Genomic DNA, 18062 nt, shown 5'->3' with positions numbered 1-18062 from the left:
GCCATCAACAACTAGGTGACCCACGACCCCATCAAAACGTACCCAACATAAAAAAGAACAGGATATAGTATAATCATTTGTGCTCCTCCTGGCCCCACGTGAAAGCATCAGCGTCCCAGATTAAACGTGATGGGAATATTAGCGTACACCTACGCGTACCTTAATGCTTTTCTTCTTAAATAAAATCATTACCCTAATGTTAAATCGAGTTTAAGAATATTGATTTTTTTTAATTAGTTAATGTTAAACCGAGTTTAAGAATATTGAATTGATCGATCTCAATGATCTGAACTTATAAAAGAAATCAATACTTTAAGTGAAGAACAAAAAGAAATACAGAAACTAGTAAGTAGTAATTCATTCATTCACTATTACTGTCCTCCCAAAATTAACAGTTAGTAGAAAAGAGAAAAGCAAAGGAAACGGGAGAAGTTACAAAGCAAAGAGAGTTAGAGATTACACCGTAAAGAGTCGAAACTTCTGCTACTCAGGCTTATAAGTGTCGACAGTGAGTTGAGTTGGTTGACCGGCAACGTAGTCAAGGAGGACTTCACCTGCCTTATCCGCCGGATCGGAATCGGACGCGGCGGTATGAGCGGAGGTTTTCCCAAAGAAGATGACGGCAAAAAGGAAGAGGGCGGTGGAGAGCAAAAGAGGCCAAAAGTATGTTAAAATGGTGAGGAAAGAAGGTGCGAAAAGGATGAGGACTGAAAGGGTAAGTGAAAGAGTGAGTGCTAAGATTATGGGGTACTTCAGCTTTACCAGTTTTTCTGGTATCTCCATGGTTTTGAAAGAAATGGTGGAATATTGCAACTTTAGGGAGAAGAGGAAGTGATAAATTCTCTTGGGAAGTATACTGATTTTTCTCTTAAGAAAAGTAAAAACTAAATAATTTTTGTTGTCTACACAACGGTGTGAAAAGGCAAGGTATTTGGGGCCGTTGGATTAGAGAAGGGGGAAAACCAAAAGATCGAAGTCGTTGGTAGTAAACAAAAGAGGAAAATTAGAAACCGGTTATTACGGGTAACCAGTTAGGGGGAGAGAGAGAGAGAGAGGATGAGAGTAGGATGGCAAACGGGTGGGTCGGGTGCGGATAACCCTTCTCCCATCCCCATATCCACCTAATATTTTTCAATCCACCACCCGTCCACCACCCATAATTGGTACAAATTTTCAAATCCACACCCGCCCAAGCGGGTACATTTTCAAATTCATCCCCACACCCACTACCCATTAGCGACATACTCATCTAGACCCGCCTGACAGCAAACTAATGGGATGTTGGAGTTGGTTCCCAGATAGTTCGTGATGGGGTAGCAACGCATGCTTCAATTTGTCAGAGGAGTGGCTCTACGAATGTTATAGAGACAGATTGTAGGGAGCATGTAGTTATAGATCTGGATTGTTGAGTTGCTTTCGATGTTAATGCTCATAGTGCACCTAATATGGGTTTTGAGGGGCTAAAGAATATGGAAACTGTTGCTTTTGATGTTAATGCATATAGTACGGTTAATTTGTGTTTGGATGAGCAGTATGGGCTAAAGAACATGGAAAGTGACGTGGTTAGTGGGATTATGGGTTTAATCAAAGAGCCGAATATTTCCCTAATTAAATACCAGATTAAAGACTAAATATCCTTAATATTTGGTTAAATTATATGTTATATATTATACAATATTAAAATTTATAAATTAGTCTCTAAAATTACACCTAAATTCATAATGGTCCAAAATTTAATAGATATTTAGCTGGGCGGGCGGATGTGGGGCGGGCGGATGCGGGGCAGGTAATGTCTCAAACCCATTACCCGCCCACCACCCACGACAGGTACCACTTTATAAATCCACACCCGCATACTACCCGCTAAAATTATACCCATCCCCGCTCTAATTGGAGCGGATACGGTGTGGAATCCACGAAATTGTACCCGTTTGCCATCCCTAGATGAGAGATTGAAGTGCGTAAGATGAGTTTAGCATAAATGGTCCCTAAACTTTTATAGTACTTTCACTTGATTCACTAAACTTTTAAAACTTGTAAGTCATTGCCATTACTACTTTTATCGTCAATTATCATTAAGAAAAGCTATCGTGACACGTTAAAGTCTTTTTCTTTAAAAAACCTCAAAATCTTTTTTGGAAATAGTAATCATTGGCTTCATTTGTAAACGTCGTCGTTGTTTGACATTCTTCTTATTATCGTCGCCACTAAACATGATGAAGACATTAGTTTTATATTTCATTTGTTTCATTTATTATTATTATTATTATTATTATTATATTATATTTATTAAATAATTAATTAATTTTAATTCATTGCAGGCCCAAAACCATAGGCCCGATTACAAACTAGACTGGCCCAAACAGACTGGCTCAAACTTAATAACAAATCCTAAACCCTCTTAGGGTTTTAGCATCATCTCTCAGCCGTCTTTCTTCTCAACCGTTGGATCTGGCCTTGATCCAACGGTCCCCAGATGTGCCAGAAGAAACCCTAGGGTTATGATACCCTAGGGCTACGTTGTTGTTTCCTCTTTCACGCCATTGCCAGGTGCTTCAACCACGACGCTGCCACCCTCGTTGAAGATTCCAGCGGCTGCCACGACCTCTCCACACGTCAATGCCCAAGGGGTGAGTCACCACAAGTTCGGTGACTCACCGAAAACTTCCCTTTGGACCGGTTTGAAGAGGATACCGGTAATGACTATAAAGCCTCACCATATCCTGCAAAAGAGAAGAGAAGAGAGGAACCGAGAGATACCGAGCAAAACGAAAAAAAAGCCAAACACAGAGAACATCAACAGAGAGAGGAACCCAAGAGCAAGCAAACAACCAACAGAGCATAACGAACAACCACCAACAACAAAAATAAAAGAGAAGAGAAGAGAGGAACTTACTCTGTCGCTGGAGAGCTCCAAACGTCGCCAGAGAACCAAAACGTCGAAGGTGAAAATCGTAGATTTACGATATATTATGGGGTTTTATGTTAAAATAACTTAGATCGGGCCTTAGGACGCCCTCTTCATTTTAGAGAGAAGTCAGAGCTTCTCTCTCATAGAGAGAGAAGATAAAATGGAGAAATGAAAGAAATGGCTCAAGGGAGCCGGTTTTTAGGCTATTTATACCCTCATCAAAACGACGTCGTTTTGATGAGGGATCTGGGTATAATTTCAAAATAGTTAAAATACACGCGCAGTCACCAGAAGTTTATAAACTTCTATTTTAGTCACTAAAATCAACTTATATATCTTTTTAAATTGGTGTTTTAATTTTATTTTATTTATATTTTCGCCACTGATTATATGTTTATGTATATATTTAAAATTAAGGATTAATTATATTATTAATATACATATTATATTAATATTTTGAATTATAAGTTGTAAGTTTTAATATTTTACATTTTAATCCCGTATATATTATTAAGGCTAAAATACACTGTAGGCCTCTGGATTTTATGATATTTTGAAGTAGAGTACTAAGTTTAAATATTCTACATTTTAACACTATATTTTTAATTTATTTTATTTTAATCATTATTTATTACAATATTATTACTTTTATATTTCAATTATTGCTTTAATTATTATTTATTATATCTTAGTCATAAAATATATATAATAAATAATATTTATTTATTTGTTTTATTTGTTTTCTATGAAATAAAAAATCCTATTTATGAACTAGATATGTTAAATTTTATTTTATTATTATGTTTTAGTTATTTATTTATTTTTAAATATTGAAGGAAAGAGCTGTCTTAAAACAACTAGAAGCCATTTTCTAATATTTTTAAATAAATAAATATCTTACTATATTAAAATAATTTTTTATTATTATTATTTATTTTTTAATATCAAAAGAAAGAGTTGTCTTAAAGTACCTAGAAGCCCTTTCTGATATTTCTAAATAAATAAATATGTTATTTAAATATAATAATATATATATATATATATTCTTTAAATTATAAATAACATGATTATAAATTAAATATATCTTTGAATTTTTAATAATAGAGACAATTTATAATTAATAAGTACCAAATTTGGGCGTTGTGGGGGTGTTAATCATTCCCCAAACGTAATCGACCATCCCTTTTTATTATTAAAAAATGAATCTTTGGTTAAAAAGCATGTCAGTTTATCTTTTAACTAATGTTTTCTTAAAAACTCTTTTAAAATATAATTTTTAGGTATTTGACCTACCTGATCCAAAAGGTCAATGGTGACTCCCAAAATATTTATAAAAAATCAAAATCATTTATTTATTTGTGTTATTTTTTTCCGCCAAGTTAAAAATTCCGTGCCCGGGCGAAAATCGGTTACGACAGCTTGGCGACTCCGCTGGGGACTGGTCAAGCTTTTAAAATCAATTATAAATTGTCTCTATTAATTATAAATTAAAAATTCATATATTTAATTTATAATTCTTTCTTTTCAAAATTTTTATATATACTTATTATTTTCATAGTATTTATATATATTATTTTATTAATATTTCATTTTATTTGCAAGTATTTTATTTCATTATTTATTTTTTTGTCAGAGGTTTGAACATTTCTCCTCACACACAACACTTGTATTGCATAACATAAAGCTCTATAATTGAGTTTGTCCCTTTTAAGTGGGAGTGAAAGCGACGTCTTCGTGAGAATTTATTCTCTGTGTCAGACCTAGCAAGTAACTTTCAGGGTTCAGATGCTCTATGTTTTCGTGAGAATTTATTCTCCGTGTCAGACATAAAGAAATGTGTCCCTCGAATTGAACTCGGTCTGCTTAAGTCTGTAATGGACTAGGATTGAGGGTTGACAGCCCAAGAGGGCATCAACAAGGACAGTTCGAGTACCTTTACTCCTAGAACTAAAAACCTGCATATAATAAACCCTAGAAATTCTCCTAATCTAAGACAATACTGAAACCATGTCAATAGGTGTACACAAAGGAGAAATAAGCTCTAGCTTTTAATTTATTATTTTTCTCTCTGAATAAATGCATGCGAACTAGTAATCATGATGTTAGGTTAATTTTTCCAAACAAAGCATGGAACTAGAAAGCATGAGGTTAGGATATATTATATACCATGATAGGTAGAATATTTTCTTTTCATTAATTGGTACTTACCAATTTATTTATTTCCTTTCTCATTTTTATTTTTCATACATTTTGTTTTATTTTAACTTGTTTATATTGATTTCTTTTATTTTGTGCTTGCATTACATGATCATGGCATAACCAAAGGTGTTGACTTAAAAGACTGTTCATCAAATTGGAAAGAAATCGTAAATGGACAAAAAGTTTTATGATCAACAAATATGATGCGGCCAAGGAAAGACATCCTGAAGAAACTACGAGGATCGAGGGAAGTTTGTACATAGAGAACCGGTATATTAATACCAAAAGTATTACACAAATATCCTACCAGATTGATACCAAAAGCAGTCTATGGTAAGAACAACAGTCAGGGTATTCAGAGTAGTGGAGGTTTTTATGAAGCTCAAGCATGTTATTTGAAGGACTTGAACGACCAAACAAGAAATTGAGCACAGAAATGAAAACCATGCATGAAGATTTTCAGAAGATCAGTCAAGCATTTCAAAATGCTGGCCTAGGAAGTACCCCAGAAGAGTGGATCACAGGGGTCACCAAGCTGAAAAAGAACTGCAACATATATGAAGATCTTGTTCAAGAACTTCTTGGACAGAAAGGATCTCTTACAAGGGAAAATGAGCAACTCCGAAAAGTGACACAGAAGATGAAAGAGAATCTCATGGAAGAAGTTGTAGTCCAGACAAGCAATATGGTTCTTAAATGATAGATTTAGCTGACTTTACAAGGAGATGAAGCAGACTGAAGACTCAACTTTTGAGCATGAATGGAAACTAACTGGGCTTTGGAGAAGTTAGAAATGAAAGATATCCCTATATGTAAAGTTTTATTTGATGTACCGAAACTTTTGTGTTCAATGAAATATGTTCTAAGATGATCACTCTTGAGTAATACCTTTTCATACATGCATTTGCATTTCACATCTTTGCATTTTCGTTTTGTATTTATACTTTTATGTTTGCTTTTGTATTACACAAGTTGTATTCTTATTGTTACATTCACATATTCACATTTTCATTCTTGCATTTTTACATTTGTATTTACATTTTCATTTTTGCATTTCCATCTTTATATAATTACATTTTATTTCAAACTATTTTACATGCATTTAATCATGACAACTTGGAATAATTCGTGGAGGATTACATGACAGAATTTTTGAAATCAAAGTGGAGCTAACTTGGTCTTCCTAAATAGAGATAATAGCTATGAATGAGATTTTAGCAAGGGTGGTAGAATTGAGAAATTGCAAGAGCAACTTATCAAGACTCAATAAGAGATGATTGATCATGCAAAAAAGTTTCAGGATGATTCAAAAGAGCAAATGACTAAGCTGATGAACCTGATGAATGTTGTGATACATGGAGAGAAACCCTTAGAGGATTCTGTTGTGAAAGATTTGAATGGAATTATGAATGATATAGCTGACACAATGGAAACAAATGACCAGGACTTTGTCAGGGAATATGGAAATCCAATAAATCTACAAAAATCGGGTGTGACCCCAGAAAATGCAACAGAGATCAAGGTGAAGCGAAGTAAAGAAGAGGTTAAAAAGCCATTGAAGAAAGCTAAGAAGGGAAAAAAATAAAGTGATACCTCTCATTCCAATTCTAATCTCATATTCAGACTTGTTACCATTTCTCTTTGAAAGTGGTCTTGTAACACCCATTCCTCCTAGAGCATATTATTGGCGTCCAGATTGGCAAGAGGTCAAAGATTTATGCAATTATCATTCTGGAGATTTTAGTCACTCTGCGGAAAATTATATAACCCTGAAATTAAAAGTCCAAAATCTTATCGAAGAGGGGTTGCTATATTTTGAAGATAAGAAACCTAAATTCCTCAAAAACTCAAAGTTGGTTGAAGAAAAGAGATCTTTAAGTCATCATCTTCCTCATGATGTTGGTCAAGAATCAAACATTCAAAGCAAATATATTAGTCATCAGTCACAAGGTCTTCAAGAAAGCAAAGTAAACAATTGTAAAGAGACAATGATGTCAGGGGAGAATCTATCATGTTTTCCTTCAGTTTCATGCAACAAGATATATTACAAGTTGCTCCAAGCCCAGATTATTGCTCCATGTCGAGCTAATCCTTTGTTGCTTCCATATCCAAGTTGGTATAATGAGAAAGTCTTTTGTGACTATCATGTTGGAGCCCGAGGACACTCCATTGAGAATTGCGGTAACTTCAAACGACGGGTTCAAGACCTTTTGGTTTGGGGAATCATAGAAGTGGATGATCAGTCTATTTTAGTCAATCAATTTGGAATCAAACCCCAAAATACAGTGGGTAGCATTAAAACAAGTGAAGTACATACAACAGAGGAAGAGGAAAACAAAGCATTTGAGCCAAAGATAAAACGTTCAATTTTCAATACCTCTCTGATTATAAATGATAAAGAAGTAAAATGAGAGGTAATTCGAGATTGGCCCACAGGTTTAAAAATGAATGAGAAAGATGCAACTCTGAAGAAAACTTAAATACATGTATCAGATTTTCTAAGGACAAGTAAGGCAGTGGGCAATATAAAGAGTCTGGTGAATACTACCAATCATAGCTGCAAGATGCATTCAGAATCAGAACAAAACTGTCATCACCAAAGAAAGTTGTTCTGAATATAAGCCCAATTTCCACTCGAAAAAAAAGATGATAGAGTCTGTTCAAGAAGAATGAGAGATTTTTGCATCTGAAAGTTTATCCAAAGAATTTGACACAAAAGATGATCAAGAAATGGGGGGCAAATGAGGACAAGAACTCTGGTCCAATTGCACACTTAACCTTATAGGAGTAATGAGGCATGATAAGATAAATAAGTGGAAGTGTTATCTACCATTGTAGTACTTTATACTTTCAACATCTTGTTTGAACTTGTTTTTTGTTCATTTCTTCGCTTTTTGTGCAATAAATAAATTTGTTTTGCTTTTATGGTTATGAGCAAGGAATCAAGTTTTAATCTTGAGATTATTGAGTATCAAGTAGATTAAATATTCTTTTAAATTTTCAAGAGTTATAGATCTTTGGCAAGTGGTAAAATTATATCTTCCATATCTCATTCAACTCCAATTACTCGACCCTTACCAAAACCAAATCCTGACACTACATTTATCTGAGACTCTGAAGTAATGTCTCCGCCTATTTTTGAGACACCAACTCTAGATGTTTACTTTTTCGGGTAGAGTTGATCGATTCATTATACTACCTTCCACCATATACATGACTTTAAAAGTCACACATTTGTCCTTCCAAACACAAAACCATCATACACCAAAAGACCTCAAAAGAACCAAACTTTCAATTATCCGTGAATCTTACTACAAGAAGAGACGAGATGAGGCATCATGGACCAACTCATTGAAGATAATTTCGAGTGATTAGGGCATACTCAAGAAGAAGGAAAAAGTGATTAATTGAAATAAATATATCATGCATTAATTACATTTTTTCATGTAAGTAAAGTTAATCTTGAATATTCATCCCCATGGAGATACCTCTTTTTACAAGGACTTCTATGTATGAGATGACTAAACTTCGCGCACAGATCAAGCACGCCAACTCAGTGTCATATCACCCAAAGATGAATGGGGCATTTGCAGGAGCAAATAAGAACCTTAAGAGGATCATTACAAAGACCACTGAAGCTTACAAAGATTGGCACGAGAAGCTAACTTTTGCCTTATATGCATATTGAATTACTGTACGAACATTTACTAGGGCAACACCTTATTGTTTAGTCTATGGGATGGAAGCAGTATTACCAATTGAAGTTGAGATCCCATCATTTTGTATCCTAAAGGATGACAAATTGGAGAAGACTGAATGTATCCAAGCTCGATTTGATCAATTAAACCTTATTGATGAGAATCAATTGAAAGCTATTTCCCATGAGCAAATGCATTAGAAACGGATGATGAAAGATCACATCCTAGAGAGTTCCAAGAGGGTGATCTAGTGTTTAAAAAGATCTTGCCTATACATAAAGATTTCCGTGAGAAATGGATGTCTAATTGGGATGGGTCAAATATTATAAAAAATAGGCCTTTTCCGGAGAAGCATTGATTTTGGCAGAAATGAATGGGAAAGTTCTGAGAAACCAAACAAACTTAGATTCTGTCAAGAAATATTATACTTGAAAAAAAAACAAAAGGAAAAAAGGAGAAAAAAAGGAAAAAAGATAAAAAAAAATTGGCAGTCTAGAGGGATCCAGATGATAGAAAAATCCCCAGTAAAAGCAGATCTAAGTCAAGCAAAATAAGATTGAAGGCATCCAATTAAGAGATAATATCTTCAGAATTCATTCCGCCTCTCAAAATTGATTTTTATTTGCAAAAATTAGTTTTTAAAATCCTTAATGCATGATATGAAAAATGATAAAAGGGGGGTACAAGATGTAAATTTTTAAATAACATCTTAGAACCAAAGGAGGATTCGAGTTGAAAACCTGAAAAGACGGCTCGAATATTGAATGGTGCAACAATGACATAAGAGATGATCTTAAGCTCTTAATGAAGCACCACACATCCCAAAGATGTTCCTGAGAATTTGGAAACGAGAAGCATCTCTACAAGATGAGCATAACAACCATTTCTTTAAGTTAGTGGAAGCCCGAAGCGACATTGTAACATCCCAAATCAGGGTCAGTGACTAAATTGCAAACTTTGAAAGTTTTGTGTTCAATTTAGAAATGAAATTAAAAGTCTCGGGATTTAAGTAAAGAATTTTAATATTGGATTAAATAGCAAAGATAGATGAACTAAAGGGGCAAAATGATCTTTTCATGGGAAAGATTTTTATCTTTCCTTTTTGAGTATTATATAAACGTGGGAAATATGAGAGAGTTCCAGACTTCTCTTCTTCATTCTCTTCTTTTCCACCGTGAAGCCATAAGCAAAGGTAAGATCTCTTGTTAGTTGATTTTGCTGAATTTAGGATTTGGTTATGATTATTGGATGATAATTAAGCTTAAGGAAAGCTTAAATCATCTTAAAAACAAAGGATGGTGGAATTAGGAGAGATTAAAGATTTTGAGTTTTTGAATGAAATCTTGAAATAAAGTTGATAAGTTGAATTTGACTTGTCAATAGTTGAATTAAGAGATTTGGAGTGATAGAAAGGAATTTAGAACATGTTGAAATTTGAGTATAATTATTGAATTTCATTAAGAGGAGAAGATTTTGAGAATTAAGATGGGTTAAATGAGTACAAATGAGCTTAAGTATGTGTGTTTGAGTTTAGTATATGAAAGAGGTTGAAATATGAAGTGTTTAAGATGAAATGAAATAAATTTCGTTTTGAAAATATGATTTCTGGGCTAGGAGAATCGGTAGCCATTCAAGGGGAATTGATACCCCCTCAAACGAACCAGAAATTCCAGAATCTCATAGGGGAACCGATTCCCCCACAGGAGGGAACCGATTCCCCCTAAAGGAAAATTGTGAATATGAGTTTAATAAGTTCGTTTAAGTTGCTAGTATCCAATTACAAGGTGTAGGTATCTAATGATTGCCTCAAAATGTACATTTATATAGATTCTGCGCGTAAAGCAATTCCTGAACATTTGGCAAGTAAGATCGATCAAGGGAAATATAAGAGATTGGAATTGACTAGTGAGGCCGAGGTCAGTGCATACTAGTGACATGTAGTAGTGTTTAATGGAAATAAGACTTGCGATAAGTCTATTTCCTAGAGTAATATGCATGAAGTCATAGACATGATTATATGTTGGTTATAACTATATGTGATTATATGTATTACATTGATTGTATGTATGCATGACTAAAGATAATGATATGCTTTGTATATGCTATATGATTTATATAAGACTTTATTCTGTAATAACGGAAGAACATGGAATAAGTTATATGATAGAGCCATAAGAAATGAAATGAACATGAGAGAATAAGATAATCAAGTATAAGTCATATGATATGGTATGAGTGATTATACGAGAAATGTTAGGAGACTCTAAGAGAATAGTATGAATTCGAGGGCATAAATAAGGATACATAAGTTATAAAGAGAAGATTGATAAATTAAAGGAAACTATGGTTTATGTATTAAAGTGAAGAGCTACAAAGTTTTATTAAAGAGTATTGTGGAAGTCATGAGAAATTGAACTAAATAAATAGATGGTTTATGTGAGTGAAAAGGGAAAATGATATAAAATAAGTGGAAATTATTTATAGGATAGAATGATACTAATTGAACCTGTAATATAAACTTTATAAAGGAGTACTTGGGTAAAATCATTATATGATACAATTATAGAATATTACTATACAAATTATATTAAAATAGTATATATGAGAATATGAGTAAGTTTATAGGTTATTGATAGGACATATAAGAGTATATAAATGTATGATAATATGAAAAAGTGAACTAAGTTTAATGATGTTGAACCCTATGAGTAGAAGTTATGTGATTATAAGTAACATGATTATATGATCACAAGATATGATACATGATATGAGATATATGAAAGAGAAAATATATGTTATATGAAATATTATATGACTATGCGATTATATGAAAATGTTCTACGTGTAAGTGAACCTTGTGTTTATATGTATATGTGATATGTGATTTATATGACGATGAGCTATGTAAAAGAACTACATGACTATGTGTATATGTTAATGTATGTTAACATAAATATTAATGCCCATGTTATGTGTCATGAGAGCTAGGGGTATAGTTGGCATGCCAAGAGTCGAGGGTCTATGTGGTCCTTCGGGACATATATGTATTCTTTGGAACTTGTGTGAAGTCTGGTGAGACACATACTTGATCCTTGGCATATGTATATGATTCTTAAGGAATGATATGTGGTTCTTCGGGACATATATGTATTCTTTGGAACATGTGTGAAGTCTGGTGAGACACATACTTGATCCCTAGTATATGTATATGATTCTTAAGGAATGATATGTGGTCCTTATGGACATTATTATATGGCACTACGGTGCAATTCTACGCGGCACTCCGATGCAATTCTACGTAGCACTTCGGTGCAATTATACGAGTTGTGGTGACAACATAGTGCACAACCTCTATAGACTCACATATCTATAGTTCTCACATGTGTACATGGGCTTTGAAAAGATAACATAATTTGATATAATGATATGTGTATTTCTCGTGACATGGTAGAAGTGCATATATGTCATGGTGATATGAGATGCTATGCGTTTATGTATTATATGATTATAGAAATTAGTAATGTATTGTGGCATATTAAAATATATATAATACGTTTATATTCATTATATGCTCATATGACGGAATTGAAGTAATGACAAGGGAATTAGTAAGGATAAACATGTTGGTGATATGAGAACAATGTATGTGATATATGTATATGATGTGTGATATGAATTGCATGATATGATATATGTGTGATAGGGGTTTTGGTATCTGTTACATAATATACATGAATATATGTTGATGTATATGTAAATGAGTTGTATAATTTGATAGCATAAAACAGTCATGCATGATTAGTGGGTATGAATTCCATTAGATGTGTTTTCTTTATGCCTCACTAATCATCGACTTAGCGTGTGAGTGTTTCACCCGCAGGTTACCGAAAGTGAATATAGAAGCTGTGAGGAGCAATACAGGTCAACATCTCCCTTACAATATGTCATATCAGAAAATAGATGAGTTAAATGTTTTTGTTATTTTGAATATAGTTGGCATGTACTAATTGATTGAGTTAAATATGCTCTGATCGATTTTGGTTATTGTGGTCAAATTATGTAACTAAACTGCTTTTACTTTAATGAAAGTTTTAAATTTTCTTTGAATTTTGTCAAGAGTCAAAGTTTGAAAAGTCAATGTGACACCTCAGACTCGTATCCAGGTCGGGTATGGGTTGGGGTGTTACATTTAATGGTATCAGAGCTAAGGTTTAGCCGATTCTCGGCATAAACCGAAGTCCAAAGTGTCATAAATGTGTACATGCCAACATAGAGTGAAAAATTTCTGATCTGATAGTGTAAGGAGTATGTTGTCTTGCTAAAAGAATAAGAATAGTTTAATACAGTAGAAATCCGATCGTGATATTTCGAAGTAAGTGAAAGGTGATATTTCTGACTGTGATAGCTATTCACCTGCCCTGGCCAGGCAAGATGAAGAGCATACCTCAGGAAATGCCTAGTAAGATCACAAGTTGATTTCAGAAAGCTGAAATCATATCTAAATAATGATAGAAAATTTTCATTGTTTTGAATCGGAAACACGATATTGAGTAGTTTTGTTATTATGTGGATAAGATAGAATATGGTGAACAAGTGTCACTATAAGATTGTTAAAAAGATCAAAGGATGTGGTGAGTATTTGTATAAGAATTCAAGAATAGATGCATCAGTGACAAGTGTATAAGAGATATGGAGATAGAGTTTATGAATTTAAGACAAAGGGATAATATTGTGTATAAGCAAGAGTGTGGCTATAATAAGGGTTTGCATTCTAGATGAAAAGAGTTAGCATTGACTAACCAGATTATGTGATGGAAAATGTATGTGAATTATAAGATTTTGAGATATTATCAGAACAAAAAAACCAAAGATGAGGTGGATCTGGATACAGTTGTATATTTGGATCATAATAAATGTGGATTTGATAAGTTAAGTAAACTATTGTTGAGATAATTCCGACTGGAATGAATGTATATGAATGGTTCGATGAAGGTTTATACTTTAGATTGGAATAATTGGTGGTGACTAACAGAATTATGTGATGGTAAGTGTATCAAAGGTAAAGGATTAGAAGATGATGTCAAGGTAAATTAATTAAGTAGGGTGTGAATTGAGACACGATTATGTATTTTGATCACAGAAATGTAAGGTAATAGAGGAAACAAGAGAATAATATTGTATACGGATAAGAGTGTGGGTTGGATAAGTGAGTAAGTTGTACTGATTGGATTTCAACTGAGAAGATGAATATGATTAGTCTGATTAGGGTTTATGCCCTAAATTGGAAAAGTTATGACTGATTAATTGTAATAGTATGGATAATAAAGTTCTAAGATTTGAAGAAAATATAAAGTTAAGTTAATCAAGTATGATGTGGATTTGGATATGGTTTTGATCATATAAATATGATGTTGGCAAGGAAATAAGTATTGGTATGTTTAAAAAGGAGCTTTGAGGAAGAAAATACAAGTACAAGAGATGGTAAAGAATGAGGTTCTGTATAAATAAAGCGGATTATCAAAGTTATGAAGATGCGATGAAGATCAGTAATCAGGGATAAGTATAAATGATATGAAAAGAGTATGAGAGCCTGAAGAAAAGATGTGATCTATGTTATAAGGAAATTTTGATTTTGGAAGGAATGAAAGAATAAAGGGATAAGAAAAGACAAAGATGAAGGTTAAACGATCAAGTAAGACAAGAGGTATATTGAGATATAAGTTATAAGTTGATATTGAAATAATACAATTTTCAATTATTAGAAGAACGAGAATGGGTGATTATTCTTTGAACAAATACGTAAGGGTTATATGAAAAGATTGGGTGTATAATAATATTTACAAGGATTAAAAAATGAGCAAAAGCTTGATTTATGTGCAAAGCACATAGAGAATGATGAAAAAGATCAATTGATCCATAATAGAAAGGATTAAGGATTTGGGGTTGCTATCTATATAATGAATAATATTATATGGACTTATAAAGATGTGGATGTATATGAAGAATTGAGTATGGGAAAATGGTAGGTTGTAGTGGTGGCAGGAAATATTAAGGGAAGCAATATGAAAATATTAGAAGATATGATATTATAAAGGCATGCAGTGAAAATTCGAGGACGAATTTTCTTTAAAGGAGGGAAGATTTGTAACATCCCAAATCAGGGTCAGTGACTAAATTGCAAACTTTGAAAGTTTTGTGTTCAATTTAGAAATGAAATTAAAAGTCTCGGGATTTAAGTAAAGAATTTTAATATTGGATTAAATAGCAAAGATGGATGAACTAAAGGGGCAAATGGTCTTTTCATGGGAAAGATTTTTATCTTCCCTTTTTGAGTATTATATAAACGTGGGAAATATGAGAGAGTTCCAGACTTCTCTTCTTCATTCTCTTCTTTTCCACCGTGAAGCCATAAGCAAAGGTAAGATCTCTTGTTAGTTGATATTTTACTGAATTTAGGATTTGGTTATGATTATTGGATGATAATTAAGCTTAAGGAAAGCTTAAATCATCTTAAAAACAAAGGATGGTGGAATTAGGAGAGATTAAAGATTTTGAATTTTTGAATGAAATCTTGAAATAAAGTTGATAAGTTGAATTTGACTTGTCAATAGTTGAATTAAGAGATTTGGAGTGATAGAAAGGAATTTAGAACATGTTGAAATTTGAGTATAATTATTGAATTTCATTAAGAGGAGAAGATTTTGAGAATTAAATGGGTTAAATGAGTACAAATGGGCTTAAGTATGTGTGTTTGAGTTTAGTATATGAAAGAGGTTGAAATATGAAGTGTTTAAGATGAAATTGAAATAAATTTCGTGTTGAAAATATGATTTCTGGGCTAGGGGAATCGGTACCCATTCAAGGGGAATCGATACCCCCTCAAACGAACCAGAAATTCCAGAATCTCATAGGGGAACCGATTCCCCCACAGGAGGGAACCGATTCCCCCTAAAGGAAAATTATGAATATGGGTTTAATAAGTTCGTTTAAGTTGCTAGTATCCAATTACAAGGTGTAGGTATCTAATGATTGCCTCAAAATGTACATTTATGTAGATTCTGCGCGTAAAGCAATTCCTGAACATTTGGCAAGTAAGATCGATCAAGGGAAAGATAAGAGATTGGAATTGACTAGTAAGGCCAAGGTGAGTGCATACTAGTGACATGTAGTGTTTAATGGAAATAAGACTTGTGATGAGTCTATTTCCTAGAGTAATATGCATGAAGTCATAGACATGATTATGTGTTGGTTATAACTATATGTGATTATATGTATTACATTGATTGTATGTATGCATGACTAAAGATAATGATATGCTTTGTATATGTTATATGATTTATGTAAGACTTTATTCTGTAATAATGGAAGAACATGGAATAAGTTATATGATAGAGTCATAAGAAATGAAATGAACATGAGAGAATAAGATAATCAATTATAAGTCATGTGATATGGTATAAGTGATTATACGAGAAATGTTAGGAGACTCTAAGAGAATAGTATGAATTCGAGGGCATAAATAAGGATACATAAGTTATATAGAGAAGATTGATAAATTAAAGGAAACTATGGTTTATGTATTAAAGTGAAGAGCTACACAGTTTTATTAAAGAGTATTATGGAAGTCATGAGAAATTGAACTAAATAAATAGATGGTTTATGTGAGTGAAAAGGGAAAATGATATAAAATAAGTGGAAATTATTTATAGGATAGAATGATACTAATTGAACCTGTAATATAAACTTTATAAAGAAGTACTTGGGTAAAATCATTATATGATACAATTATAGAATATTACTATACAAATTATATTAAAATAGTATATATGAGAATATGAGTAAGTTTATAGGTTATTGATAGGACATATAAGAGTATAAATGTATGATAATATGAAAAAGTGAACTAAGTTTAATGATGTTGAACCCTATGAGTAGAAGTTATGTGATTATAAGTAACATGATTATATGATCACAAGATATGATACATGATATGAGATATATGAAAGAGAAAATATATGTTATATGAAATATTATATGACTATGCGATTATATGAAAATTTTCTACGCGTAAGTGAACCATGTGTTTATATGTATATGTGATATGTGATTTATATGACGATGAGCTATGTGAAAGAACTACATGACTATGTGTATATGTGAATGTATGTTAACATAAATATTAATGCCCATGTTATGTGTCATGAGAGCTAGGGGTATGGTTGGCATGCCAAGAGTCGAGGGTCTATGTGGTCCTTTGGGACATATATGTATTCTTTGGAACATGTGTGAAGTCTGGTGAGACGCATACTTGATCCTTGGCATATGTATATGATTCTTAAGGAATGATATGTGGTCATTTGGGACATATATGTATTCTTTGGAACATGTGTGAAGTCTGGTGAGACACATACTTGATCCCTAGTATATGTATATGATTCTTAAGGAATGATATGTGGTCCTTATGGACATTATTATATGGCACTACGGTGCAATTCTACGCGGCACTCCGGTGCAATTCTACGTGGCACTTCGGTGCAATTATACGAGCTATGGTGACAGCATAGTGCACAACCTCTATAGACTCACATATCTATAGTTCTCATATGTGTACATGGGCTTTGAAAAGATAACATAATTTGATATAATGATATGTGTATTTCTCGTGACATGGTAGAAGTGCATATATTTCATGGTGATATGAGATGTTATGCGTTTATGTATTATATGATTATAGAAATTAGTAATGTATTGTGGCATATTAAAATATATATATGTTTATATTCATTATATGCTCATATGACGGAATTGAAGTAATGACAAGGGAATTAGTAAGGATAAACAGGTTGGTGATATGAGAACAATGTATGTGATATATGTATATGATGTGTGATATGAATTGCATGATATGATATATGTGTGATAGGGGTTTTGGTATCTGTTACATAATATACATGAATATATGTTGATGTATATGTAAATGAGTTGTATAATTTGATAGCATAAAACAGTCATGCATGATTAGTGGGTATGAATTCCATTAGATGTGTTTTCTTTATGCCTCACTAAGTCATCAACTTAGCGTGTGAGTGTTTCACCGCAGGTTACTGAAAGTGAATATAGAAGCTGTGAGGAGCAATACAGGTCAGCATCTCCCTTACAAGATTTCAGATCAGAAAATAGATGAGTTAAATGATTTTTGTTATTTTGAATATAGTTGGCATGTACTAATTGATTGAGTTAAATATGCTCTGATC

At 32.9% G+C, this 18062-nt stretch overlaps 1 protein-coding gene across 1 annotated transcript; it reads right to left on the bottom strand.

The window, feature by feature from the left end:
• Positions 1-352: 352 nt before the first annotated feature.
• Positions 353-829, bottom strand: LOC120198606. Its single transcript, XM_039199914.1, has one exon. It carries the CDS (start codon positions 781-783, stop codon positions 484-486), a length of 300 nt encoding a protein of 99 aa, XP_039055845.1. The 5' UTR covers positions 784-829; the 3' UTR covers positions 353-483.
• Between the last annotated feature and the right edge of the window lie 17233 nt (positions 830-18062).

This window comes from Hibiscus syriacus, unplaced genomic scaffold (assembly GCF_006381635.1).
Source record: "Hibiscus syriacus cultivar Baekdansim isolate YM2019G1 unplaced genomic scaffold, ASM638163v2 tig00117056_pilon, whole genome shotgun sequence".
Lineage (NCBI taxonomy): Eukaryota > Viridiplantae > Streptophyta > Magnoliopsida > Malvales > Malvaceae > Hibiscus > Hibiscus syriacus.
This window is presented reverse-complemented; position numbering and strand designations above follow the sequence as displayed.

Excerpts from the sequence above, each read along its gene's own strand:
- LOC120198606 (XM_039199914.1), bottom strand. The coding sequence starts at position 783 with ATGGAGATACCAGAAAAACTGGTAAAGCTGAAGTACCCCATAATCTTA.